This window comes from Anopheles arabiensis, chromosome 2 (assembly GCF_016920715.1).
Source record: "Anopheles arabiensis isolate DONGOLA chromosome 2, AaraD3, whole genome shotgun sequence".
Classification (NCBI taxonomy): Eukaryota; Metazoa; Arthropoda; class Insecta; order Diptera; family Culicidae; genus Anopheles; species Anopheles arabiensis.
The window spans coordinates 52,532,739-52,554,958 of record NC_053517.1 but is presented as its reverse complement, the minus strand read 5'-3'; the positions used below and the strand labels follow the sequence as shown (position 1 = coordinate 52,554,958).

Here is a 22,220-nt window from a genome sequence, read left to right as displayed (position 1 = left end):
CAGGAAGATCCTTATTACGATTGGTAGGACGATCTTTTCGTGAACGTCCTGGTATTACGGTTCACGTTCATATTTGTATGACGGGAATGAACGACCTAGCGTACTAGGACATTCTTTATTTCGACGGATAGGTCGTTCTTTTCGTGAATGTCCTGGTCATACGATTCACGTTCATATTTGTATGGGGAAAATGAACGACCTGGCGTATTAAGACGTTCTTTATTTTGAAGAGTAGGACGTTCACATGAATTACATGAACGTCCTGGTATTACGGTTCAAGTTAATATTTGTATGGGGAGATTGAACGACCTAGCGTAGTAGGACGTTCTTTATTTCGACTGATAGGATAGGTCGTTCTTTTCTTGGTTCATGTTCATATTTGTGTGGGGAAAATGAACGACCTGACATACTATAACGTTCGTTATTTCGGCAGGTAGGACGTTATTTTGATGACCAACTCAGTACATTATGATTTATAAAGAATCGATGAACGTTGATTAGATGAACGTAGGTCGTTCGTTCTTTAGGATGAATTGAATGAATCGTACAGTTCTGGTACTTGAGGCACAACTCTAATCGCATTAGAGAGCTCGATTTGATTGATGTCGTCCTTCCCTCCGCCCTCCCGACCGTTTCTACTCTTCTTCCAATGACGTCACACTACACCGTTGGTCGTTCCTTTCCCTTCCAATGGTTTGTGATTGTGTGCGTCGTAGTCAGCACATGCTGGACAGTGAGCGTGCGTGTAAAATATGATTTGTACGTGGCATTATAATATGGCATTATTTTTGCTGTTTCGTTATTGTATTCAGTTTTTGCTACACACAATTATGCAAACAAATAAATACAATTCATACGTATGTTTTCTCAGCACTACAGCGTCAATAAATGGTTGGTGAATGTGGTAAATAAATTATAGTAACAGGTTTATTATGTTCTGTATTAAAAAAGGTGGAAGTAAGTTCGATTTCTACAAAATAAAAAAAAATCCAATGAATTCAACCGCACCTAACATTGGACACACACTCACATAGGTTTTGACCAGAATGCTTCACGTCACCACTCACTGTGCCGCGTATAGCTGTGTGCGTGTGGTTCAATTTTCACCCGTTGGCTGTCGTAAAAGCCAACACAATCATTCCATTCATTCGCAAAAAACCAAGCGTCCGCGTCGATCCTAAACGCCACCGGAGATCCGTAACATTTTGTTCGTTCGGTTCGATTTCTCGTTTCGGTTTGGGTGGATGTTATAGCAAACAGGCTACCTTCGGTTTCTGCTTTCTGGTTGACGCTCAGTTCTGTTGTCCTCGTAGCCGTATAGTTTGCCTTCCCTTTTTGGATTACCAGCAAAACACCAGCAACACCAGCCGAGAGACAGCGCGGAAACAAATATATATTTGACTTACTGTTACTCTATAAAGCGTTCGCCTAAGACGTGTGTTATCATCATCACTCGCGATTGTTCTGCGTTGTGCACCGAAAGTCATCAACACCGCGTTGAACGAGTCACACAAGCTTAAGTGAAGTGAGTAATCGAACGAATCGATTGTTGGAAGAAGAAAAAAAGCCCAAAAAGTGCGCCGATGATTCATAGCCGTCTGCTTGCGGGCTGGAACCACAGTGGTGATTCAGTTTTCATCATCCATAGGCAAGTGGTTGCGAAGTAGGCGCGCGCACTATTGTGTGTCGTGTCAGTGGAAGTGGATCATCGTAGCGAAGACGGCGAACGGAAACACGGCTAAATCACTTCAGCTGAAGCATTTTCCATAGAGCAGTGCTGCTTTCCGTAAGAAAAGCGTGTAGAGTGATTGGTTTGCCCTGTCGTAAGGTTCATATCCAGTAGGGGAAGAAGAAACACAGCACAAACCCTTGGCGGTTTAGCAGTAGCCCCGTGCATGGAATACACAGTGAATCAGGGCTAGAGTACGAAGCAAGTTTCTTCTAGTGTCCGCACTGGGTTGTTGCGTTAACAACCTCGATCGTGAAACAAACAAGTTCGCAGAACAGCGAATACAAGTGAGGGAGGAAGAGTGAGAGGTGGATGCGAAAAAATACCTTACATAACGAGGCTCTCTTATGATGATGAGCGCACGCGAGTGCATACTGCAGGTGTGATTCATTTCGGTTTGAGCAAGTCGGCAATCTAGTGTAGAGAGGAGTAACGCAAAACAAGAAGAAAAAGAAAAAAACAGCTATTGCGTGTTCTGCTAGTAGTCGTGTGCAAATCGCATCAACGCCAGTGCCTCCCAACTGTAAAACCGTTCGGTGGCACATTATTCTTCGTACAATTGGCGCTCGTTAAGCTGCGTAAGCTGCGCAAAGCGATCTGGCTAAGAGCATCTACCAAGTCGCGAATGTCGCATCGTGGTAATAGTTCGTTCTTGTTCTTAACATCCGCGAGTGAGTTCGGTGTTTTATCGACCAAGTGTGGATGTGTGTACGTGCCTAAAGCTCTTGTTGAATAGTGACGTGAAAGTTCCTTCCCCCCCCTTCTCCCCCGTTTCCCTCAAGATCACCTGTTAGGGCCATTAGTTCCACCCCCCTGGTAGTGCCTTGTCCACCCACCGGTGACCATCAAGTGTAAAGATAAATACAATCACCGCAACTGACAGGCGCCCCGGACCCAGCTGCCCGAGTGACGCCGACGACGACGAACCGCTAGCAGCGGGCGCAGCCTCATCCGTCACGCCGGGCAGTACCGGGCGCAGCAGCAGCAGCACCAGTAACCCCTTCAAAACGTCCAGCAAAATGAGAATGAAACATAAATCGCCCTGCCTGATGCTACGGTTTATGCCGACAGACAAACACGGTAAGATATATGCTACATCACTGACGCGCTTTTCTTCGACCGGACGCTTTTCCTCGGCATTATCGTAGCACGCGTAGTAACACAGTACGCGGAAGTTTCTAATGATTGTGGGTTTCGTTAGCAAATGTCAACATTGATTGATGATTAGCGGGCCATTAATTCATCACACTCGTGAAACCTGCTAACGATGTGTTTGAATTTCACGTTGAAAACAATGGTGAGTGGGTTGATCACAGCGGAAGACGCGTATGTCATTGGCTGAGGATTAAAGACTATTTATTTTAATTTGCTTCATGATGGGTAAGATAATCCACAAAGATTATCAAAATTGCCACCGAGAAGCAGCTACGCACTCTTTTAAGCCACTATCTATACAATGTAATCTAATATACAGTGCTGCAGCGCTCAATTCTTGGAACAAATCATAACGATTCATGCCGGATCGGCGAAGTATTTCATCGACAGCTCCGAGAAATGAAGTACCAAGAAACGTGGCGGCGGCAATGTCGTCCCGCTTTGCACTCTGGGTTGCGAGCTTTCTGGTGCGGAAATTGCTGAATGTGCGTTTACCGCGAATTCTCCATCCCTCGCGGCCACTTCCCGGTCTTATGCCCGCTGCCATTGAAGAATCGAACACGAGGTTCAGCGCGTTCGACGACTGCATAAGTTGTAACAGTCGAAGATGCTGACTGATGTGTTGAATGCATTTCTCCGAATTAGCGATTCCTTGCAGAAGAGTTCAAATGGTATTTAATTTAGAATTCAAATATGTTTACATTTTGCTTAAAATAATACCAATTGTAGTTCCAAACTTCGCTAAACTCTGCCCTCTTGTTCCGCAATCGAAAGCGAAAAAAAATCGAATACTTCGCTCGCAAGGTGTGCAGGTAAGCATGAGTGTCACCAACCTTCACGTTTGTCGGTTTTTTAATACATGGCATGTCGGGCGCAAATAAGTTTGACATTCCACCGACATCCCGCAATGAATCATCACTGCGACGATGACGACGACGACGGCAATGGTCTCGATCGTGAAGATGAAATGGATGGATAAAGAATACTGCAGAAGGTTCCACGGCGAGTGTTTTGATGGCGACGGTTGAAACGGGCAGATGGGCCAGGATGGGGTCGGTGCGACACATACCCACCAAAACATAACAACAACAACAACAACAATCCTGCACGAACAGGGCTGTAAGACGCGAAAGGTTGCGAGGTAATGGTAGTAACTATTTGCGGTTAGTAATACCACCACATTTACCCTTCTCTCGCAGATTGAAACCCACCCAGCGAGCATAGGGATAGCACCAGAAATAGTTTCTTTTCCTGTATCCTGACACAATTACAAGGCATCGAAACGATACGGGTTGGGTTGGAGAATAATTTATGGAGGTCAACGTGTATTTTTCGCCACAATGCTTCAACACGCTCAGTTTGGAAAATGAACATTAGCCACAAAATTGCATAAATTGAACAATATTGAAAGAGATTAAAATGGAAATACAATACTAACTTTTAAAAAGATGGTCCAAAACCTCTTCTACAAAACAAACGTCAAAACATTCTTGAAGTACAGTTTGTGGCCACTGCTAATGATACATTTGTCTGCCAGTGAACTCACACCAGTTTGTCAGTTCGTTGTCCGTTGACTAGAGCTTCATTTCCGCAGGTTCCTACGAACCGTGAGCAGGCCAATCTAAAGAGCGGGACACACCAATCACCATTAGCAAGGAAATCATGACGGGCACGAGGGGGAGGAGAGCGGGAATCACTGGGTGGTAAATAAAGGGAGCTCTCCTGCAGTGGGGTCGAGCCGCCGCAAGAGCACCTAAGAGCAGAAGCATTTTTGATGTCTAGAAATAGCAGCGAATAGCGTTGCGCTATTCAAGATACAACCTCTTCCCCCCTGCTGGCCAATTTCGATTTCGAAGATGAGTCATCGCCCGTTGGCCGTACGCCAGGGGTAGTGTGTCTCGAACATCGCAGAAAGAGCACACGCCACGAGCGGGCGGGTTTGTATGTGGTGGGAATGAAACCGGGAAAGAGTTTCGTGCACGAGTTCGCGTGCACTTTACTACCGCACGATCTTGATCCTAACCGCAAAATGGGAAAAAGAAAAAGAACGACCAGTAAAGATGCTATGTGTGTTTCTGTGCGTGTGTGTGGACGTATGAAGCGAGATGAAAATAATCCGTATCCGCGTAGCCACCGCCCGCTCTGTCCACGGATTCACATTACTGGGGACGATCCCAGGGAATGGAAGAGAAAGCTACGAGACGAATGGGTTGCTGCGTGTGATGGGTCTTTCGGATCCCAGTCGAGCCGTGCCGTCTGTGGTGAACAGATGGAGCGCTGGCTGTCTGAGGCAACTGGTCTCCGCGCTGCTTGCTGCGGCACGATCGTGAATTAATCGAAAGGAATGATGCAGGCGGTGGGTCCTTCTTGCGGGACTATTTTTAAACTCTAATCCATCTTTTCCGCACTATCCACAAAGCAAGGACGCCAACACACACACACACAGACACTCTGACATGGGAAGAGGGAAGAGTGTAGATCAGATTGGATGGACGGGTCATTGCGGGTGTATTTCTAGGGGACGTTACACTAATTGATGCGGTAACCGGCCCACTAACAAGTTTTCCGAATCGGAAAGGTTAGTAGCCGCGCACTGAGTAGCCTCAAACACAGAGACAAGCGGGAATGAATCAGAAAGCTGATCCGTTTTACTGTTTCGCACATAAATCACGCTGATTTACGCTCGATTTGCTAATGATGAAACGAAGTGTAGCAATAAAGAGGATTTATTTTCAGCTGTCTGCGCTCGCGCACTGTACGTCTGCCTTTGGCACCGCAGCACGACCATTCGGACTGTTGGAATCATCTCGCTCGAACTGTGAGCGCCGTGTATCGACGAGCTTCTATTCGGGCAACACACTTTGACCTCCAGTGCGGCCACCTTCCCGCCATCTCTTCAACTTTCGACCGACGATTCGGTACGGTCTGTTTATGCTACGAACCTTCCGCCCACCTTTCCTCTCAAGTGGTGAAATTGCCTCACGATCTACGCATTTCAACACAGGCTCAGTACGGCATGACTCATGGTTTTGGTTGTTGCCGGTTTCGGAGGGAGAATCCGCGTGAGATTTGTGGCCCTCTGTGTATTTATTGAAAACTGAAAGATAAAGCGAGTACACTAAATATTCATGCTACTTCGTAGCAGCTCTTTCTGTTCGTCCAGTTCGCTGTAAAAATTATTCCGATTTGTGATTTGTGTGAGCAACAGCGGGTAGGAACACTTTCAATCTAAAGGAATCCAGAAGAAAAAACAAAAAAAAAAAAACAGTTAGACCACAGCCTGTAGTCACGACTTTTCTGGCTGGAAAGTGCGCCAGCTCACTGACAAACTACCACCACCAGCCCACAGGGGGCGCATTCCTTTGCAAGCAGCAACTGTGGGCCTCGGTGTGCCTGTGCGAGAGAACCAGTTTGGTACGGGCTCGGAGAAGATCGGAGGTTTGCCTACACGCGCAAACTGGGCCGCGAGCGGGAATGCTCTCAGCTCTCGCGCCTCAATTCCATCTTCCTGGCGGCATTTGAACGACCTTTAAAGGTTTCACGCCTGAGCGGGCCGCCGATCGATCGACGATCGTGTGCTCGGGGAGAGGTAGATGCCATGCTGGTGTGGGTTTCGCCTTCCCGCAATTGTTTTATGCTGTGTGTGCAACGCTTCCAAAAGCTAGTCCAGGTACACACACCTGGCATGGCAGTGTGCAGGCTAGTGTGTGATTTCTCCGTGACGGTGGTTGCGAAGAATCCGAACAGAAGCAAATAATTGCTGCTAAACGCCGCAGCATACCGATCAACCGAACGCTACAGAGCCGTGAAGCATAAATGGCCATGGTCCAGCGATCACGTTGATCACTCTCCCATCAGCTTAAGCTTAGATGGACAGATAGACAAACACTCGGAAAAAGACTGGCGAGAAGAACATATATTCACCACCGACCATGACGGAGAGGGAGAAAACTAAAAAATCGCGCCCCTTGATGTTGTACGCTCTGCTGTGTGTTGCAAATAAACTTTCGCTTTCCGGTTTGTTTTGCTTCCGTTTGTTTTCGTCTCTTTTAATTTGTTCTATTTCTTTCCTATTCTTTCTCTTTTCATCACCGATCGGCAGCCATCCACGGTCAGCACAAACGGCACAAAGATAGTTGCGATGATTCATCCATTGCCTCCAGCACCCGAGTTCCTCTGGCGCGCAGCTGCTCTAGTCCTGCGGTAGCGTATGGTAAGTTTTGAGTTCTGCTACGATTGAATGAATGCTCCGAATGCTGACAACGGGAATGGGGCTTTTGGGGAAACGTGAGATGCGATCGACATCTGGTGCCCGGCTGCCAGACAGTATCTGGAGGAAAACCATTTCCATTCACACAAAAGTCCATTCCCTTCAACAATGGAACAGAGAGGATGTTGGGGAATGGAAGAGGTGGGGCGAGCGGAGGAGAGGGGAAGGGTCTTGAGTGCATCCCCGATCGAGATCGCAAAATAAAGCCAGCGATGACGCGCCGAGAATATATACAACAAACCACAACAAATGTAACGTATACAAGCGGCGCAACACAAAACCATTAGTTGACTGCAGCCATTTGACACTTGTAATCTGCCAAACGCGTAGTGATTGTTGTGTGCTTGTTTGGTGTGTGTTATGACGTCAAGTGCCGGATCATGGGAGCCATCATCCACCCAGCCACCCGGTGTCATGTCAAAACAAACCCGAGCAATGTGTGTACTATTTTATTTTATTTTGTGGTTCTTTTCCCATTTTTATGCCATCACCATCGTTGGCCATTTCAATGAAGGTGGTGTGGCGGCGGCCCCGGGCGGATAACGGGGTCTGCAGATAATGGTCTAGCGAGATGGCCTTTCGGCCTCGTAAGTTCGCCCCTTTTGGGTTGATTTGTTTTTCTTCAGCCCGATGACGTGTGTGCACGTCGCAGATTTGCATGGTTTCGTAATCTTTTCGCCACCACTTCTTGCGAACGCGGCAAGGGGAGAGTCCTTAGCTCTCTGGCTCGTTGATGTTCGGAAGATGTGACGAAGAGGAGGATGCTGATTTCCCGATCCCCGAGGTAAACAGCCGGTACCTCTCTCGCAAAGCAACGATAGTGGCAACGGTCGTTCGACAGGCGCTAAACAGTTGCGTAACGTGCAGCAATTGTTGTGACTCCGGGAGCGGGATACTTAAATTACACCAATCATGCGGTCCTCGCTCGACCGACCCGACCCCGAGAGTGCAGGGCCGGTTTGGACGGTGCTGGTGATAAGGCTGTGCGTTTCTTAGGCTGTAGACGATTATCCAATTGATGGATTGCGTGTTCCGGCCAAATCCGTCCCCAATGATCCCGTTAGTTGACCGGGTGGCGTGGTCTCATCATCGCGTGTACGAACAAACCAGATGGACAATATGATGTCACTGTGTTGGCTGTCATTTATATATTTATTTATTTTTATGTATAGAAACCTCAATCAGACCGTTGTCACCCGGTTGGGGTATAATATCTTGCAGACGCGCGCTTTCAAAAATGTTTTAGAAAAGCGTGCCGAGATGAGTTCGATCTGACTCATCGCCACGAGAAAGATTGGCGGACAAGCTATACTTTTTGTGCAAAGTAATTAACTTAAACCGCGCTGCCTTTGTCTGTTGTTTGTCGTTCTGTTTGTATTTGTTTCGACTTTTTTAACCACAAAGTAGAAGTAGAAGCAGTTATAGTGGAAGCGGGGCTCGATGTAGAGTCGAGCTAACACACCGACCTGCCCGAAATGGCAACCGATATTTTAAAGGTTTTTTTTCTCTTGCTCGCTCCCACCTGCTTCCGGACTAGTGCGTCGGTGGGTTCCAGTGGTCGTCTTCGCCGTTTTTTGAAAAACGAAAAAAAAAACGCTCAAAACAAACGTACAATATAAATGTCACATTTTACGCTGGAGCGTCAGTCTCTGGCAGCCATGACATCATCATCCCGGCTCCGATGACAACACACGTGGATGGGATGGACCACGACGCCGTACGAACTTAATGTACTCCACTGCTAAGGCAGGCGAGAAAGCAGATTTGTTTTTTGTACAATTAATGCGTCACTGTTGGTGAAAATGTTACTTGGTGAGGTGTTTCACGCCTGATCCTGGCGAATATTTCAGCAACGTGCGAGATCCGAGACGTAACGCAGCAACGCAGCCATCTCGGTCGGTGGTCCGGGTAAAAGGATGTACAAAATTAGAGCGCTTTGCTAAAAATACACCCCCGCCAAGAGGGTAATTAGCGAGCGTGGCAACAACCGTACGAGAGATCCAACGTGTGTCCTACCAGACAGACCGTAACGGAGAATGTTTATGTGCCGCCCGATTGATCATCGATTCGGGCGGTACCACTCAATATGTGTTTTAGGTGAGCATCATCTGCCACCATGGCAAAGGTTTTCATGTTTGCCCGCACCGGCTGGAAATGCGTTTCTTCCTGGTTGCATTCCGTGGAATGATTTCACCTGTTTCTTGTGCGCGCGCTTGTGTGTGTGTGTGTGTGTGCGGTGTGTATATTCACATATATTAAAAACACACAAATGCAAGCGCACGCAACGGTTGAGGGAAAAAAACAAACGAGAAAGTCGTTGGGGAACGGTGAAGAAAAAACACAAGTCCAGAGAGCGGGTCAAGCAAGAAACTCGAATAGAAGTGTTGTGTTGCGCGTTCGGCTTATGCTGCGAGCATGACGACAAGATACAGGCATCCAGAAAATCAACCGTCGCTGCCGCCGCTACCGCCGTATCCGGTTTCAAGGCCGGTCGGACAACTTTTCGCGTCACTTTCCTTCCCTGCCGTGCGCTGCTGCGCCACCCTTGCTCAGGTAAACTCCACCTGCAACCGCGTAAAGGTGTCTCCCAACGTTGCCAACGGGTTCTTTCCGTGTACCGGTGTATGTATGTCCGCCCGTGTGTGTGTGTGATTGCGTCCTCCCATAGCGATCGGCCCTTTGGTGCGGTTTGCCAAGGAAATGTGAGCACGCATTTGTGTGTGTCTGTATGGGTGGTTTCATTAGTGTGTGTGTGTGCGTTGCAGAGGGTTGCAGACGCTAAGAGCAAAGCGCTAACCCATCAGATCTCAGTATAACAAACTCTCTGATCCTGGCTGGCAAGTTGTTTTTGGCGTTGAACTGCCAACTGCCTCGCTTTGTGTAGAAAGAAAAATTGCACTCCGGAATGTGATGCCTTTTAGCGTTGCTGGAAACTGCCACATATTGCACATCTGTACAGTGTGCCTACGGTCGCAGGCCACGGTCTGTTTGGTGGTCTTAGCCCAACTAGAAGGCGTTATGTGTGGGACTGGCGGCTGGAGTGAAATATTTCTGCGAGTTTTTTATGCTTCGAGCCCACATCACACTTCTTGCGATCGAGTTCTATGGCATGTGTTTATAGCCGTGGTACGCTCAGGAGGCAAGAACAAATGCTTTGAAGTTTGTTCATTTTTATGAAAACTTTTGGCTTCCTGTGCGCCTCTTTCACATGTTTTCGAATCTAACAGGATGGAAAGACTATGTCATCTGATTGGATTAGTTTTTAAGGACTTTAATATCTCCATGCCTTCAATGTAGTAAAAGATATAGTAATAGCGAGAAAAACATGAGTTCTATTTTCGGTTTGGAAAAGAAACCAATTTCAACAAACACTACTCAATGTTCGATTCATCTATTAATATCACCTCCAAAAAACCACCTCTAAAACCATGTCTGGATATTCAATTGATCAAATATCGGTGTTGCTCTCAATCGAGTGCCTGGTGAAACAAGGGTGAAAACTGACGACTTGTGCACCATAAATGCAGACCTAATAAAACCAACCAGCAGGCAGCAGAAGTGACCAATCAACCGATATGTGTATCGACAGTTGGTATGTGTGGTAGAGCTCGGCAGCACGTAGTATGGCAGCATATCATTGAACTTTAATTGAACCGCAGACTACGCACTTCCCGCGATAGCACGTTCTGGCCACGCCATTCTCTCGCCTGCCTGTTCGTTACGATCGGTCGAAAGTGTTTGCGAAGGTACTGCTTGGATAAATATATTCCAACAGTTGCCCACACACACACACACACACATGTACAAACACATCGTGCATAACTGTTCCTAGGCGGCTAAAAATGGTTCAACCCGAGTGGTGCCTCCTATACGTCAGCTATATTTATGGTCCGATGCTCGTCCAGTGCGGAAGTTTCCAGTTTATGAATGGGGAGACAATTTTCGTTATATACACACACTGGTTTAGGTCCCGGGGCGATAACGAAGCCGCTGCCGCCACCGCGCTTAAGCGCAACCACTTCGCGAGTTCATTCAATCACGCGCAACAACATTAGCGTCTCTCGATTCAACTTCATGCCCGTCAGTTTTCTGTTCGGGAAGGACAAATTCATTCGCATCGGTTCATATGGAACGAAATCGTTCGGGAACGAAGTTTAGTTCTTGTTTGTTTGGTGTTTTTGCCTGAATCTGCCTCTCACACCAAATAAATCGCTTCATTAGAAAAGCATACATTCTCTGTTAGGTTTCGATCGATTTGGATTGTTGCGCTTCCAACTTCTTTTCTCGTTTGCAAATCAATCCCAAAAACGAACCAAACGGGCCGAATGGTGAATCCAAAGTGTGAGTCACGTTTTTCGTGTCTTCTTTTGCCTTTGCCTTGTTGTGGATTCGCGGAGAGTCGATCTTCGTTTGCTGTTGCGCAAAATTGTGACATTCTCTTGGGGTGGAGAATAATGATGCATTTAAGTCGTAAAATGGTATAATCTTACTGCAGCCATGTCGGATCGTCTATGGTACTTTGAAATGCATCGAACGATAAATCATTATCTTGAGGTTAAACTGCATGCCCTTCATTTCTGTATCTCACTTTCCCTCTTCACAGACATCGAATCGCACCCAGCATCACACGTTTTCCCCCATCTGCTGCTCGGCAACGGTCGGGACGCGATCGATCCGTCAACTGTCGGTGCAAACTGCGTACTTAACGTCACCTGCCAGCAGCCGAGTGGTCAGCTGAAGCCCGGCCTCAAGTACAAACAGATCCCGGCCAGCGACACGCCGCATCAAAACATTAAGCAGTACTTCCAGGAAGCCTTCGACTTTATCGGTAAGTTTTTTAAGCGTTTTTATGTTGAACAGTACATGTACACCGCATCTGTCAGCATCTGTTTGGATAGATATAGATTTAGTGGGTGGTGGTGCATGGCACGGGACAGCATTTTGCTTTGTCAAAAGCACCGTGCTGAGAAAAAGTTGCAACAGGTGTTGCCGCACGGTGTATATGGCCAAATCCTGAAGGCCGGATAGAAACTGCCGTCTATCGCTGAGGTTGCTGTTAATTGGCAAAGTTGAATGAAATGTTAACGATGTTGCTTTTCCCGCATTTTCTGATCTCATCGTACTCATCCGTACGATCACACCTACTCCTCTACCCCCTACGATAGCATCGAGGCGCGTTTCTCGATCCGCTGATGATTCAACGCTGAGACGTAGGAAATCACTAACCCTAAACAGCAAGCAGAACACTCACAGACGAACAACAACAAAAAAAAACATCATCAACAACCCATACTATCGCAAAGAAATTTAAATTCATGCGCGTGTCCCAAAATGGAGCCTACCGAGGGAGGAGGAGAAGGAGATGACAAAGAAACACCAAGAAACAAACGCTACAGACAGTAATAACAAAAACGCAACCTATCCCGCCAGGTTGACGCATTCTTTATCGTCTTCACAAATGGCGAATTTGCGTGAAAAAACATAAAGCAAAACGTTGTTTGACGATTTTTGGGAGTTTATTTTCATAACCGACCCGCCCAGCCCAACCGGGGAAAATCCTTACCAAAACACACATCCAACACACACGGTGCAGCCAGGCCCATCTTTCATCTGCGGAGGAGGGGGATGTACATGTTGTTACTTCTTTGCCACTGTCCTTCCTTATTTTTTTTTATTATTTGCCTCACGGAGTATAAGGATGATCGCATCGTCCACGATACGTAAGATTTTAATTTTAAACACATCGGAATGTGCCGGTAGTATTGGAAGAGCCGGAAAGGGGGGGGGGGGGTGAGTGTGCCATGTATCCATTTCCAATGCGGCATGCGGGTGATCGTCAACTCTCGTCGCCTGTCGCGGGCCACCTGAACCAGATGAAGGGAAACGGCTCTTGCGCTGCTTCCACCAGCCAAACAACTGCATTTTGGACCCGCTGGAAATCCGCCTTATTTAATAGTGCATTCCACCATCTGCCATCTGTCGTAGTCTATAACGAAAGGTGTGTGTTTTTTAACGAATAAAAAGTAATAGTACCATCGAATGTAAAACACCGCAAAGTAACTTCGTATCGTCCGTTACCGTTGCCGTCTTCGTAGTCATCGATGATTGCAAGTGAAAGAGAGAAGAGAGGAGGGAAGACTAAAGAGGGTGGCTTGGGGCAGGGGTATGGTTGCCAACTGTTGTGTGTGCGTTGCTCGTTGCTCATGCGAGAAGTGGTTGTGTGGTTCAAATATAGCAATGACATCAACCACCACCATCATCATCACCGTCGCTTTAGTGTAAATGGTTTGGTTGTTTGATTTTTTTCGTCCCTCTCTCAATCTCTCTCTCTCTCTCTCTTTATCATTCTCTCTTACCTCACCCTCTGCTCTCTTCTCACCTTCGCGTGTTGCCCGGTGGTGTGTCGGTAGTATTTGTTGCGAATTCATAAATTCGCTTTGTGGTGTCATTTACTTTGGCTACAACGCTATAAACGCCTTTGGTGCCGTGGCCAGCTGTTGGACGGTAGCCAACCAACGGACTGGTTTCTTTTCGGCAAGATCTACACCAACTCTTGCCTTGAACTCTTCCGGTGTAGAGGCGCGGGAAGCAGGAAGTGTAGCTATGTTCTGGACGACCTTGCGATGTGGCGACGGCCACCCGGAACGTGTGCGGAACTTGTTTGGGGACAATATAGGAAGGATCTAATTTTACCGTGTAGTGTACACGTGGTCACACCTCCGTCTGTGTTCTCTTTCGCGGAGCACGCCTGACGAAACCTTGGTTGCCTCGTTGGATTAGGATTTCCTTAAATGTTTACCGTTAGGTATAGACCGTTATATTAATTACTACATCTTGAGGTCATTTGAATTATTGCTCAGAATTGCAATGCTCCTCTAAACCCGACCAGTTTAAATGGTCCAGCACGCGTGTATTAATAGCAGATGCAGGCAGTGGTCTTGTAAAATGGGCCACCAAATAGCTCCAACTTCCGGGAGCCATGCCGTCTGGGGGTCTCGATATGTGTTCTAGCGATGTGTTGTGATATGCTGCCAGTCGAAAGTGTGGAGTACACATGCGGTCCTTACCACGCTCCCAAAAGTCCGCCTCCTTTGTTCATTCCTAACCGCGCAATTCATGATGATTAGTATGGGAAACCGAAAAGCAGTGCTCTACACAGCTGTCACCGGAAAGAGGGAGCATACGGTGGTGTGGTTGTACGTTGTTAACGCTTATCTGTTGCTAGTGGTGCGGTGAGTGTGCAGCAGCAGTCCGTCTTTCTGTGGTGTGTGGCCAGCTTTATCAGTTTCTTGTGGTGTGGCTTTGAGGGCTTTGTTTGTTGGGTTCAAGTACGTAGGACACTAAAATATGTACTAAGTCCCATTCGGCGAGGGGGGAGGGGGGGTAAATTGTTCGTGATGATCATCTCCAACGTAACAAGAGTGGCCTTTGTGATAGTATTCCACCTTCTTCTCGCACCCCGAAGGGCATTGGGACACTTTTAACAATGCGTCAATATAAGACGTTGCCTTCTCCAAATAGAGACATCTGCGTAAATCCCTTTCAAGCGCATATAGGATTACACGAATGAGGCCAAATACTCGGCCCAGTGGTACGGATTGGCACGGACAGCTATGATGGATTAAGTCGATATGCACCCGTGACGACTCACCGAGAGAGCTTCCAACAAATAAGGCAAATGTCAGCACACCATTTCCTTTGCTTAGCACTGCGTTAAGTGGCTCGGTCGCTGCTTAGTAGCACAATCCTGCCCTAGTGCACCTGCTCCGAAACCCCTTGTTTAGAACCTGCTACCCATTGTATATAACCTACACTGCTGTATGAGTGCCTTCGGGCGTGTACAACACCGCGCAACACTAAGCTCTCTACTATACCAGCACTACCAAATCGCGGTAAGTAATGCTGTACATTCGCTCTCACTTGTTCGTCAAAGGTTGTTGGGTAAATATGGCATTCTCGCCAGCTGTGATGGAGGGATGGGGGGGGAGGGTTGGTGGTGAAGCTGAGAGAAAATGGAGGAAGGTTAGAAGGTAGGTGGGAGCACAAAGGGTGACTGGGTGCTCTGTTGCTTCGTAAACTGATAGCGAAGCGACGGTGTGTAGTGTGCGTTTGTATATTTGCGTGTTTTCGACACGGACCGTACACTAGAGTGCGAGCGAGCAAACAATAGAGTGAGAGGGATAGAGAGATAGAGCGAAATAGGAAGGGGCAAGGGAGCTAGAAGAGAGCGGCTTCATCACCCTTCGCCGAGTCGCCTGCCTTGCCTGTAGCTCGCTTGCATTGCGGTATGTTTGCGATGAGTCACGAGCTGTATTTAAACACAATTAAATGGCACGATATGAAACGCTGGTGGTGCTGCTGCTGCTGCTGGTTCACTTTACTCACGCTCTACTACCACACACATGGCCAAACCGTTGCCACATGACCATGGCCAACGAATGGGGGGAAGGGGAGGCTGTTGGTGCGCAAAGGCACTCGGTTAACGGGGGGAAGTTGCGCGCTCGTAATCGCGACCGTGTCGTAGTGGCGCGCAAGACCTGCGAACCGAACCGAGCCGAGCGCGCGAATGACGCAAAGTAAACTAAAGCAACACACACACAGACAGACAGACACAGCGGGCTCAAGTTGCTCGAGCGAAAAATGCCACGCGAGCGAGATTTGGCGTCCTTCGATGGCCACGGGACGACTGTTCATCGACACTTCGGGACTTAATGACGAACCCAACTACAACAAAATATCAGAGAACATCAACCTGTGACCAATAGCAGTAACAGGGTCATCGTTGCAGTAGTGCAGGTTATAACGCTACTAGTTTATAGTAGAAAAAGGAAGAGCATATAGCCATGTTTGACAGAGACAGTGGTAGGTTGCTACTATGTTCCCCCTATCTGTTGGGGGGGGGGGGGGGGGCAAATTTGTAAAGGAATTTGCAACCACCAGCATAATGTCGCAGCCCAAAAATCAATAACAGAGGTCACATCAAAAGGCTAGAAGTCGCGTGCGAATGTAGCGCAAAATTGGGGCAAACATTTCGGGACCTCATTGCGGGTTACAGCACGCACTGAATTGAATGTAGCGTAAACCACACGCCCGCCCAACAAGTTTGAGTGCGAGGGTCACATTTCACCTTCAACAATGAAGCCCCACAAATGGGGGAATGAATCTGAGCTCGATTTTCCGAATTTCTGTGCTGCCAAATTCACTGCAGGGACAAGGCTTTCCCTTCGAAGAGGAAGGAAGGAAACTTTGGTTAGCTGGCGTAATGATACTGCGAATGACTCATAGGTCGGCTGCCGGTGTGTTGTGGGCTGCGAATTATAGGGTTGCGTGTTCTGTGCCGTCGCTATTAAAAATTCTCATGGCCTGGATTTGGTACTGGCCCTCTCGGAAGCTCCAAAGTCAGAGTATTTTCCGCCAGTCCAGCAAGCTAAGGTACCCGAGCAGCTAGCAGCAATCCATCCAGAAGAGGGCAACGAAGTTGAACCCGAAATAGAATAGACCCGACTTCCGTGACTGGGCTCAATTAAACGGTAGCGCATTGCTTAGAAGCAAAACAGAAAAAGTAACATTTTGAGGGAAAGAGAGGAAAGTAAGGATCCTTCCTTTCCACTCTCTAAAGAAAGCGAGAGAGATAGAGTGTGTGTGTGTGTGCATGAAGCGTGCGCAAATGGTGGCTAACTATGTAACATGGGGCTTTACCTACATTCCACGGCTTCCGATTTACATGACGGGCAGCGCGATGTCGATATAACAGTAATCCTCACTCTTCCCGCTGGCTGCCACGTGTAGTCAGTTTTTTTCCAAGCGCCTGCAGCAGAATATTTCCGATAAGCTGCGACCAAAAGGACACGTGTTCTAATTTGGTCGTCGGGCATTGGGTTCAACGAGATGACACATTACAGGCATCCGAGCTTCGAAAGAGGGGGAAAATGGCCCCGATAGGGAACGATATGATAATAAACCAACCAGTTAACAAGGGGACGAGAGGACGGCGCAATTGATTATGCCATATGATATCAATAGATAGCCGTGAATAACTTATCGCTGTTTCCTTATCCTTCCAAATTTGAACGGTGGGAATGCACCATCTATTGCGTATGAAGATGGGTTCAGCATGCCACAGGGATAATTCTCATATCAATTGTATGCAACTCGTTTCTGCTCGTGTGTATTAGAAGTAAAAAATGGGTAAAAATGGAAACGCAGTTGTAAGTGTAGCTGTAACTTTTAATAAGGTGAAGAGATCAATAAAAGACTCCAAAAAACCCACTATAACCCAGCACCTGCATGTCTCTCAGCTTCTGTTTCCGTCCTGTCGCATTACGGGGGCAAGCCCGTGTTCGTCTTTCGCCGTTCCCTTTCTAATCACGAATATTTAGAGCACATTTCACCACAACGCGCTGCCGGTCTGAATCGACTGGCACACTATTTTTATGCGGGCTGGTAGAGAGTATCCCGGTCACACCTACGGACCAAATGTACACTATCGCGTACACACACACACCCCTCAAGAAAGGCCTCCTTCTCTATCGTGATGTCGCACTCCGCGTCGCCCTACCGGGTGGTGCTGGCGATGATTCATCACTCACCGTCATGTTGTTTGTTGGGCCTGTTTTCAATTGCCATCGATTGTACTTGAAGCCATCGTCAACGGCGGGCCCGGCTTTTGGGGTGTTGCTGTTGCGGGGATAAGGTTAAATGCACCCCTCAACTGGTTGACGGTGTCGCCAGTTATCGAACGGGTGCGATGTGTAATAAGGCAGGCTGGTGCGCATGTGGGTTATAATTGGGTGCTAATAATAATAGTCGATCGCAACAGTGTACTCGATTAGCACACGGCCGCCATATCACACGGTCACGTGGGAGGAAGTCGTCCTTTATTTGGGTGGTGGTGGTAGTGATGGTATCATCATCCTTGGCTGCTTCTTATCGGCATCGCCCGTTTGCGATCGATCAACATCCTAGGGGTGTAGACACATGGGCAACGTGACGCTGTATGGAAAAATGTCGATCAACCATCGTACCGAGCAGAGTCAGTACATCATTTTTTCACCCTACCACCCCGAGGTTATGGGCACCAAAGCATGCAAAGTCCCCTCCGTAGAACCAAAATAAATCATTGCGCGAGCCAAGAACAAGAGGGTCTGGGAGCACCACCAGCAACGACACGGCGCACCGGCGGAAAAGTAGCAGCTGAACAAACGTCGTTTGCACGATAACGATTGCACCTAGAGTGTTCCCAAACATCGCGCATACAATGCGGTTCGGGGATGAGTCAGTGGCCACGGAACGGTTGGCCGGTCGAACGATTATGTAAATAAACCGCAGCACTACACACACACACACACACACACACACACACACACGCACTGGCATGTATGTAGAACGACAACATGAAGCACGAGCATCGAGGGTGCACAACACACACTGTACGACATTTTAATGCTACAGGTCGCGCACTGTAGAGGTGAAAACCTCCCCCCAAAACACAGAAAGAGAGAGAGAGAGACAGATCGTGTGTGTCGACCCAAGGGAGCTAGAGGGATATGGATAGTGAACGATCCGACGGAAATTGGCGATGGAATTAATTCCCAGAGTCTTCGTCGGTTTCCCCTTTTTTTTCGTGCGACCGGATGTCTGAGTGATGTTTTGGGATGTTTTAAATCGATGTATGTTTTCGGCACCACTTACCACTGGCTACCCCCTCGTATTTGAGTAGCTTTTATCGGGGAAACACCACTCTGCTCTCGATGGTGATTCCCTGTTCACGAGCACGGTTCTTCCTGGTTCATGATAAACGGTTTGATGCGCATTGAAGGAGTATTGCCCCTAAAGAGCGCACCGTAAAGCACAACCAACGTGTCACAGGCGCTTGTCGTTGGTGCCTATCTAAATATTTATCTAAAATTTATCTAAATTTGCTGTCTTACCCGGGATTTCGGAGCCCCTATTTAAAAGGGAATGTTATACCCAAACGATGCAAACGGGGGATTAAATATGCTAAATGTACCATTTTCCATGACCCTTGGTATGTGAAGGGGAGAGCAGCAAAACGGGTTTCAGCTGGGAATTCGGTTGATAAAATTGGAAGGATTTACCCATCCTTCTTGAAAAACTTCTAGCTAAGGCACAAGCTGAGCTGTGGCACATGATGAATATTTCTTCTACTTGAATATTAACTTGATTAAATATGTGTAGCTTCCATAAGTGGTTATTTTGTTATGTACTACTTTTTTTTAACACAACGGAAGTCTAGGAGACTGTTGCAAGATTTTCTTGCCCAAGCGCCACTCATAAACTATTTAACGTGCCAGTTAATTATGGACACGCAATCACCTGCAGTGTCTCGGATGGCGATGTAGTGTAGTGGGGTCTAGGAGCTTAAGCCCAAGCAAAACACATGACTACAAAGACAAGACTAGGAAGACTTATTGCGTATGATAAAAGGGTGCTTACATTGTACGCTCGAGTGTGCTTTGGATAGTTTGATTGCTGTGAAATCATTTATTTATTTTAAACTCGGTTGGAGTAACAGTTCATGATAGCTTTAGAAAGAAAGCCCGGAGTACAGTTCTAGTAAAAATGAACGTGAAATGTTGGGGGTTTCTACTATATTTTATGAAATATTAATCAGAATATGGCTTATTGTACACCAAAAGAAAGGATATTAAATTCCCCATCTATTTTGGCTGCAAAACATATTGAATTGAATTTAAATTAAGTGCATTTCCTTGTGATTCTCCGCTTTTTTCACGGTGAACCAATAATGACTTGCGGGGAATAACAGGAAAATGCATTTAATTGATCATTTCAATATGCTTAACATTCTAAATAGTTTGGGAATTGAATATCCTTCCTTTGGGTGTACGGTAAGCCATATTCTGATTATTATATCATGAAATATAGTAGAAAACGTCAAAATGTCCCGTTCACTTTCACGCAAGGTTTAAAGCGACCTTAAGCTGTTATTGTTTAAATTTGGTAGGAAAAACAGGTCATCAATAACCAAATCTGGTATACAAAGGAACCTTTATCCCACAAATCAAATGCTCAACGTTTGGTATATTGAACTTGGTAAGCACCGTCATGTCGACTAAACGATAAGAGTCTGTTGGCATATCTGTCACCACGGCAGGAGTATACACACCCAAGGACAGGAACCATACACTACTCACGAGCGTGTGCCACAAGTCCTTGGAACAGAATTGGTCTAGCACTGGAATCGGGAGCAACGAAAGCGGAGCACTGTGTTTTTTCACCCCCCTCCCAAACGGACAACCCTTCTATGCTGGTTGCAATCGATCCGATAGCTTGTGGTCGTGCGGATGACTCACTTGGCTCCTCGCAGCTCACAGCCTGAAGTGTTATTCAATAGCCCGCGCATTCCCTGCACTACCAACTCACCCAGTGGTGTGCTGGCTGATCGATAAGACGTTGACGGTGTTATTCGTTGGGTGTGACAGAAATAACAACTCAAATCAATAGTTAGACGGAAGACAAGCGGTAGTCCCAGCTAAAGGGAAAGCATAACAGGAAGGTAGCGGTTGGTACTATTGTTTTCCTTTTTTTCCTCTCCCTTTAGCTGATGGTGGCTCTTATGCAGTGAGCGGTGCTATTATGTAGTTTCTTTAATATGGTTTAGTCTATTTATCACGAATCGTGCTAAAGGTGATAATATGGTTCGAGTAACACGATGACGCGAAGCAAGAACAATAAATAAACGTAGCTTCTGTGATGTGTGTGAGGCTTGAGAGCATATACCAGTATGTAACAACTTAGATAGTGTCATAACAGCAAACCGTGTTGTTCCTCGCTGTACGTGGATGGTTGTTACGTTGATAAGAACCACCAACCGGGCCGTCGCATATAAGACGTTTACACAATGTTTACTACACTTGAGCCCCGGGCAGACGATGCGATGCTTAGACATGTTATTTCCGACTTGAATAGATTTATTGTGGCCCTATCCATCTCGGAGCAAAACGGACAGCAATGACAACAAGCTTCTCATTCTATGAGCTCGGCAACTGTTTCATAATTGCTTGGTAACTCTTTTTTACACTTTCGTATAACATGAATGTGTTTCCTATGATGTCTTCTTCGTAAATAAGCCCACCTTTTAGCTTATCATTTTTAGGTCGAAATTGTCTGTACGCATTATGAAAGGTTTTTAAATAAACACTTCGTTTTTTCCTAAAAACTGCCAACCATCATTGATGAATCCTTTACGATTGTTCATCGTTTTACGCCGTGCACCTTAGTGGGAAGATATCGTTACAATTACAACCTGTGCCCTAGGCTGTTGATGTTGGAAGCGATGATAGTAAAGTAGGGAACAAGAGTGTAAGAAACCCATCCTCCTGATCGGGGACGGCAACCTGCTCGCCGCAGTTTGTTTGACGACGAGTCATCGCATCAGAGCGCTGAATGGCGCAGTACCCGTTTCGTTCGCTCCCCGTCAACGTCATCATCATTCAACTTAACTTCGAGTGGTGTCTAAACACGCGGCAGCCGTCCTGAGTTGGTTATCGCGAAAGGATCTTCTCGCACGGAGCCAAATGCACACATGTCCTCGAAGGGCGTGCGGTTTGTTCGCAGTGCCAAGTGATGGCTTGCCCAGTAGCGTCATTGGGGCAAATTGATGAATTGTGAATGTGTGTGTGTTAGGGAGCGTCTGCGCTTAATGTGGCGCCTTTTGAAGGCATGTTTACCATCATTGTTTACCCATCACACTCCACGCCGTCCATGAGACACTGAAAACAGGCAGTGTGCGCTCTTCCTGTTAGTGTTTTGCTCGTGAAGGTGCGTACAGCTTCCTCTATCTGGTACGCCGTCCTATGGGTCAGGATTCGCACAAATCAGGAGGACCTATCACACCACCCCAACTCCGCAATCGCTTTGTCCCTTCGAATTTACTAAACCGAAGCAAATGGAGCAGCAACCATTCGAAAGGGCAAGATATGTTCATCCGCCGTAACTACCCCCGGAAGCACAGCATCATTTAGGTGCTAAACGGAGACCATCGAGGGTGGTGGGGTTGTTGCAAAGTAACAGAAAGGAAACGAA

General features: G+C 47.0%; 1 protein-coding gene and 2 long non-coding RNA genes across 3 annotated transcripts in view; 2 read left to right on the top strand and 1 right to left on the bottom strand.

Annotated features, from left to right (window-relative positions):
* Positions 1-1,138: 1,138 nt before the first annotated feature.
* LOC120898491 (uncharacterized protein ZK757.2) overlaps positions 1,139-22,220 on the top strand; it is a 31,842-nt gene continuing 10,760 nt past the window's right edge. The window contains exons 1-3 of the mRNA XM_040304421.1: positions 1,139-2,809; positions 6,987-7,097; positions 11,758-11,982. Of these exons, the coding sequence (XP_040160355.1) occupies positions 2,749-2,809; positions 6,987-7,097; positions 11,758-11,982 (397 nt within the window). The 5' untranslated portion in view covers positions 1,139-2,748. The remainder of the gene's footprint in view (positions 2,810-6,986; positions 7,098-11,757; positions 11,983-22,220) is intronic.
* On the top strand, positions 3,477-6,122 carry LOC120898499. The gene is made up of 3 exons (XR_005738670.1): positions 3,477-3,555; positions 3,614-4,017; positions 4,084-6,122. It is a non-coding gene; the product is annotated as an uncharacterized LOC120898499 (long non-coding RNA).
* Positions 12,649-15,920, bottom strand: LOC120898495. The gene is made up of 2 exons (XR_005738669.1): positions 15,540-15,920; positions 12,649-15,462 (listed from the first exon to the last, which is right to left on the bottom strand). It is a non-coding gene; the product is annotated as an uncharacterized LOC120898495 (long non-coding RNA).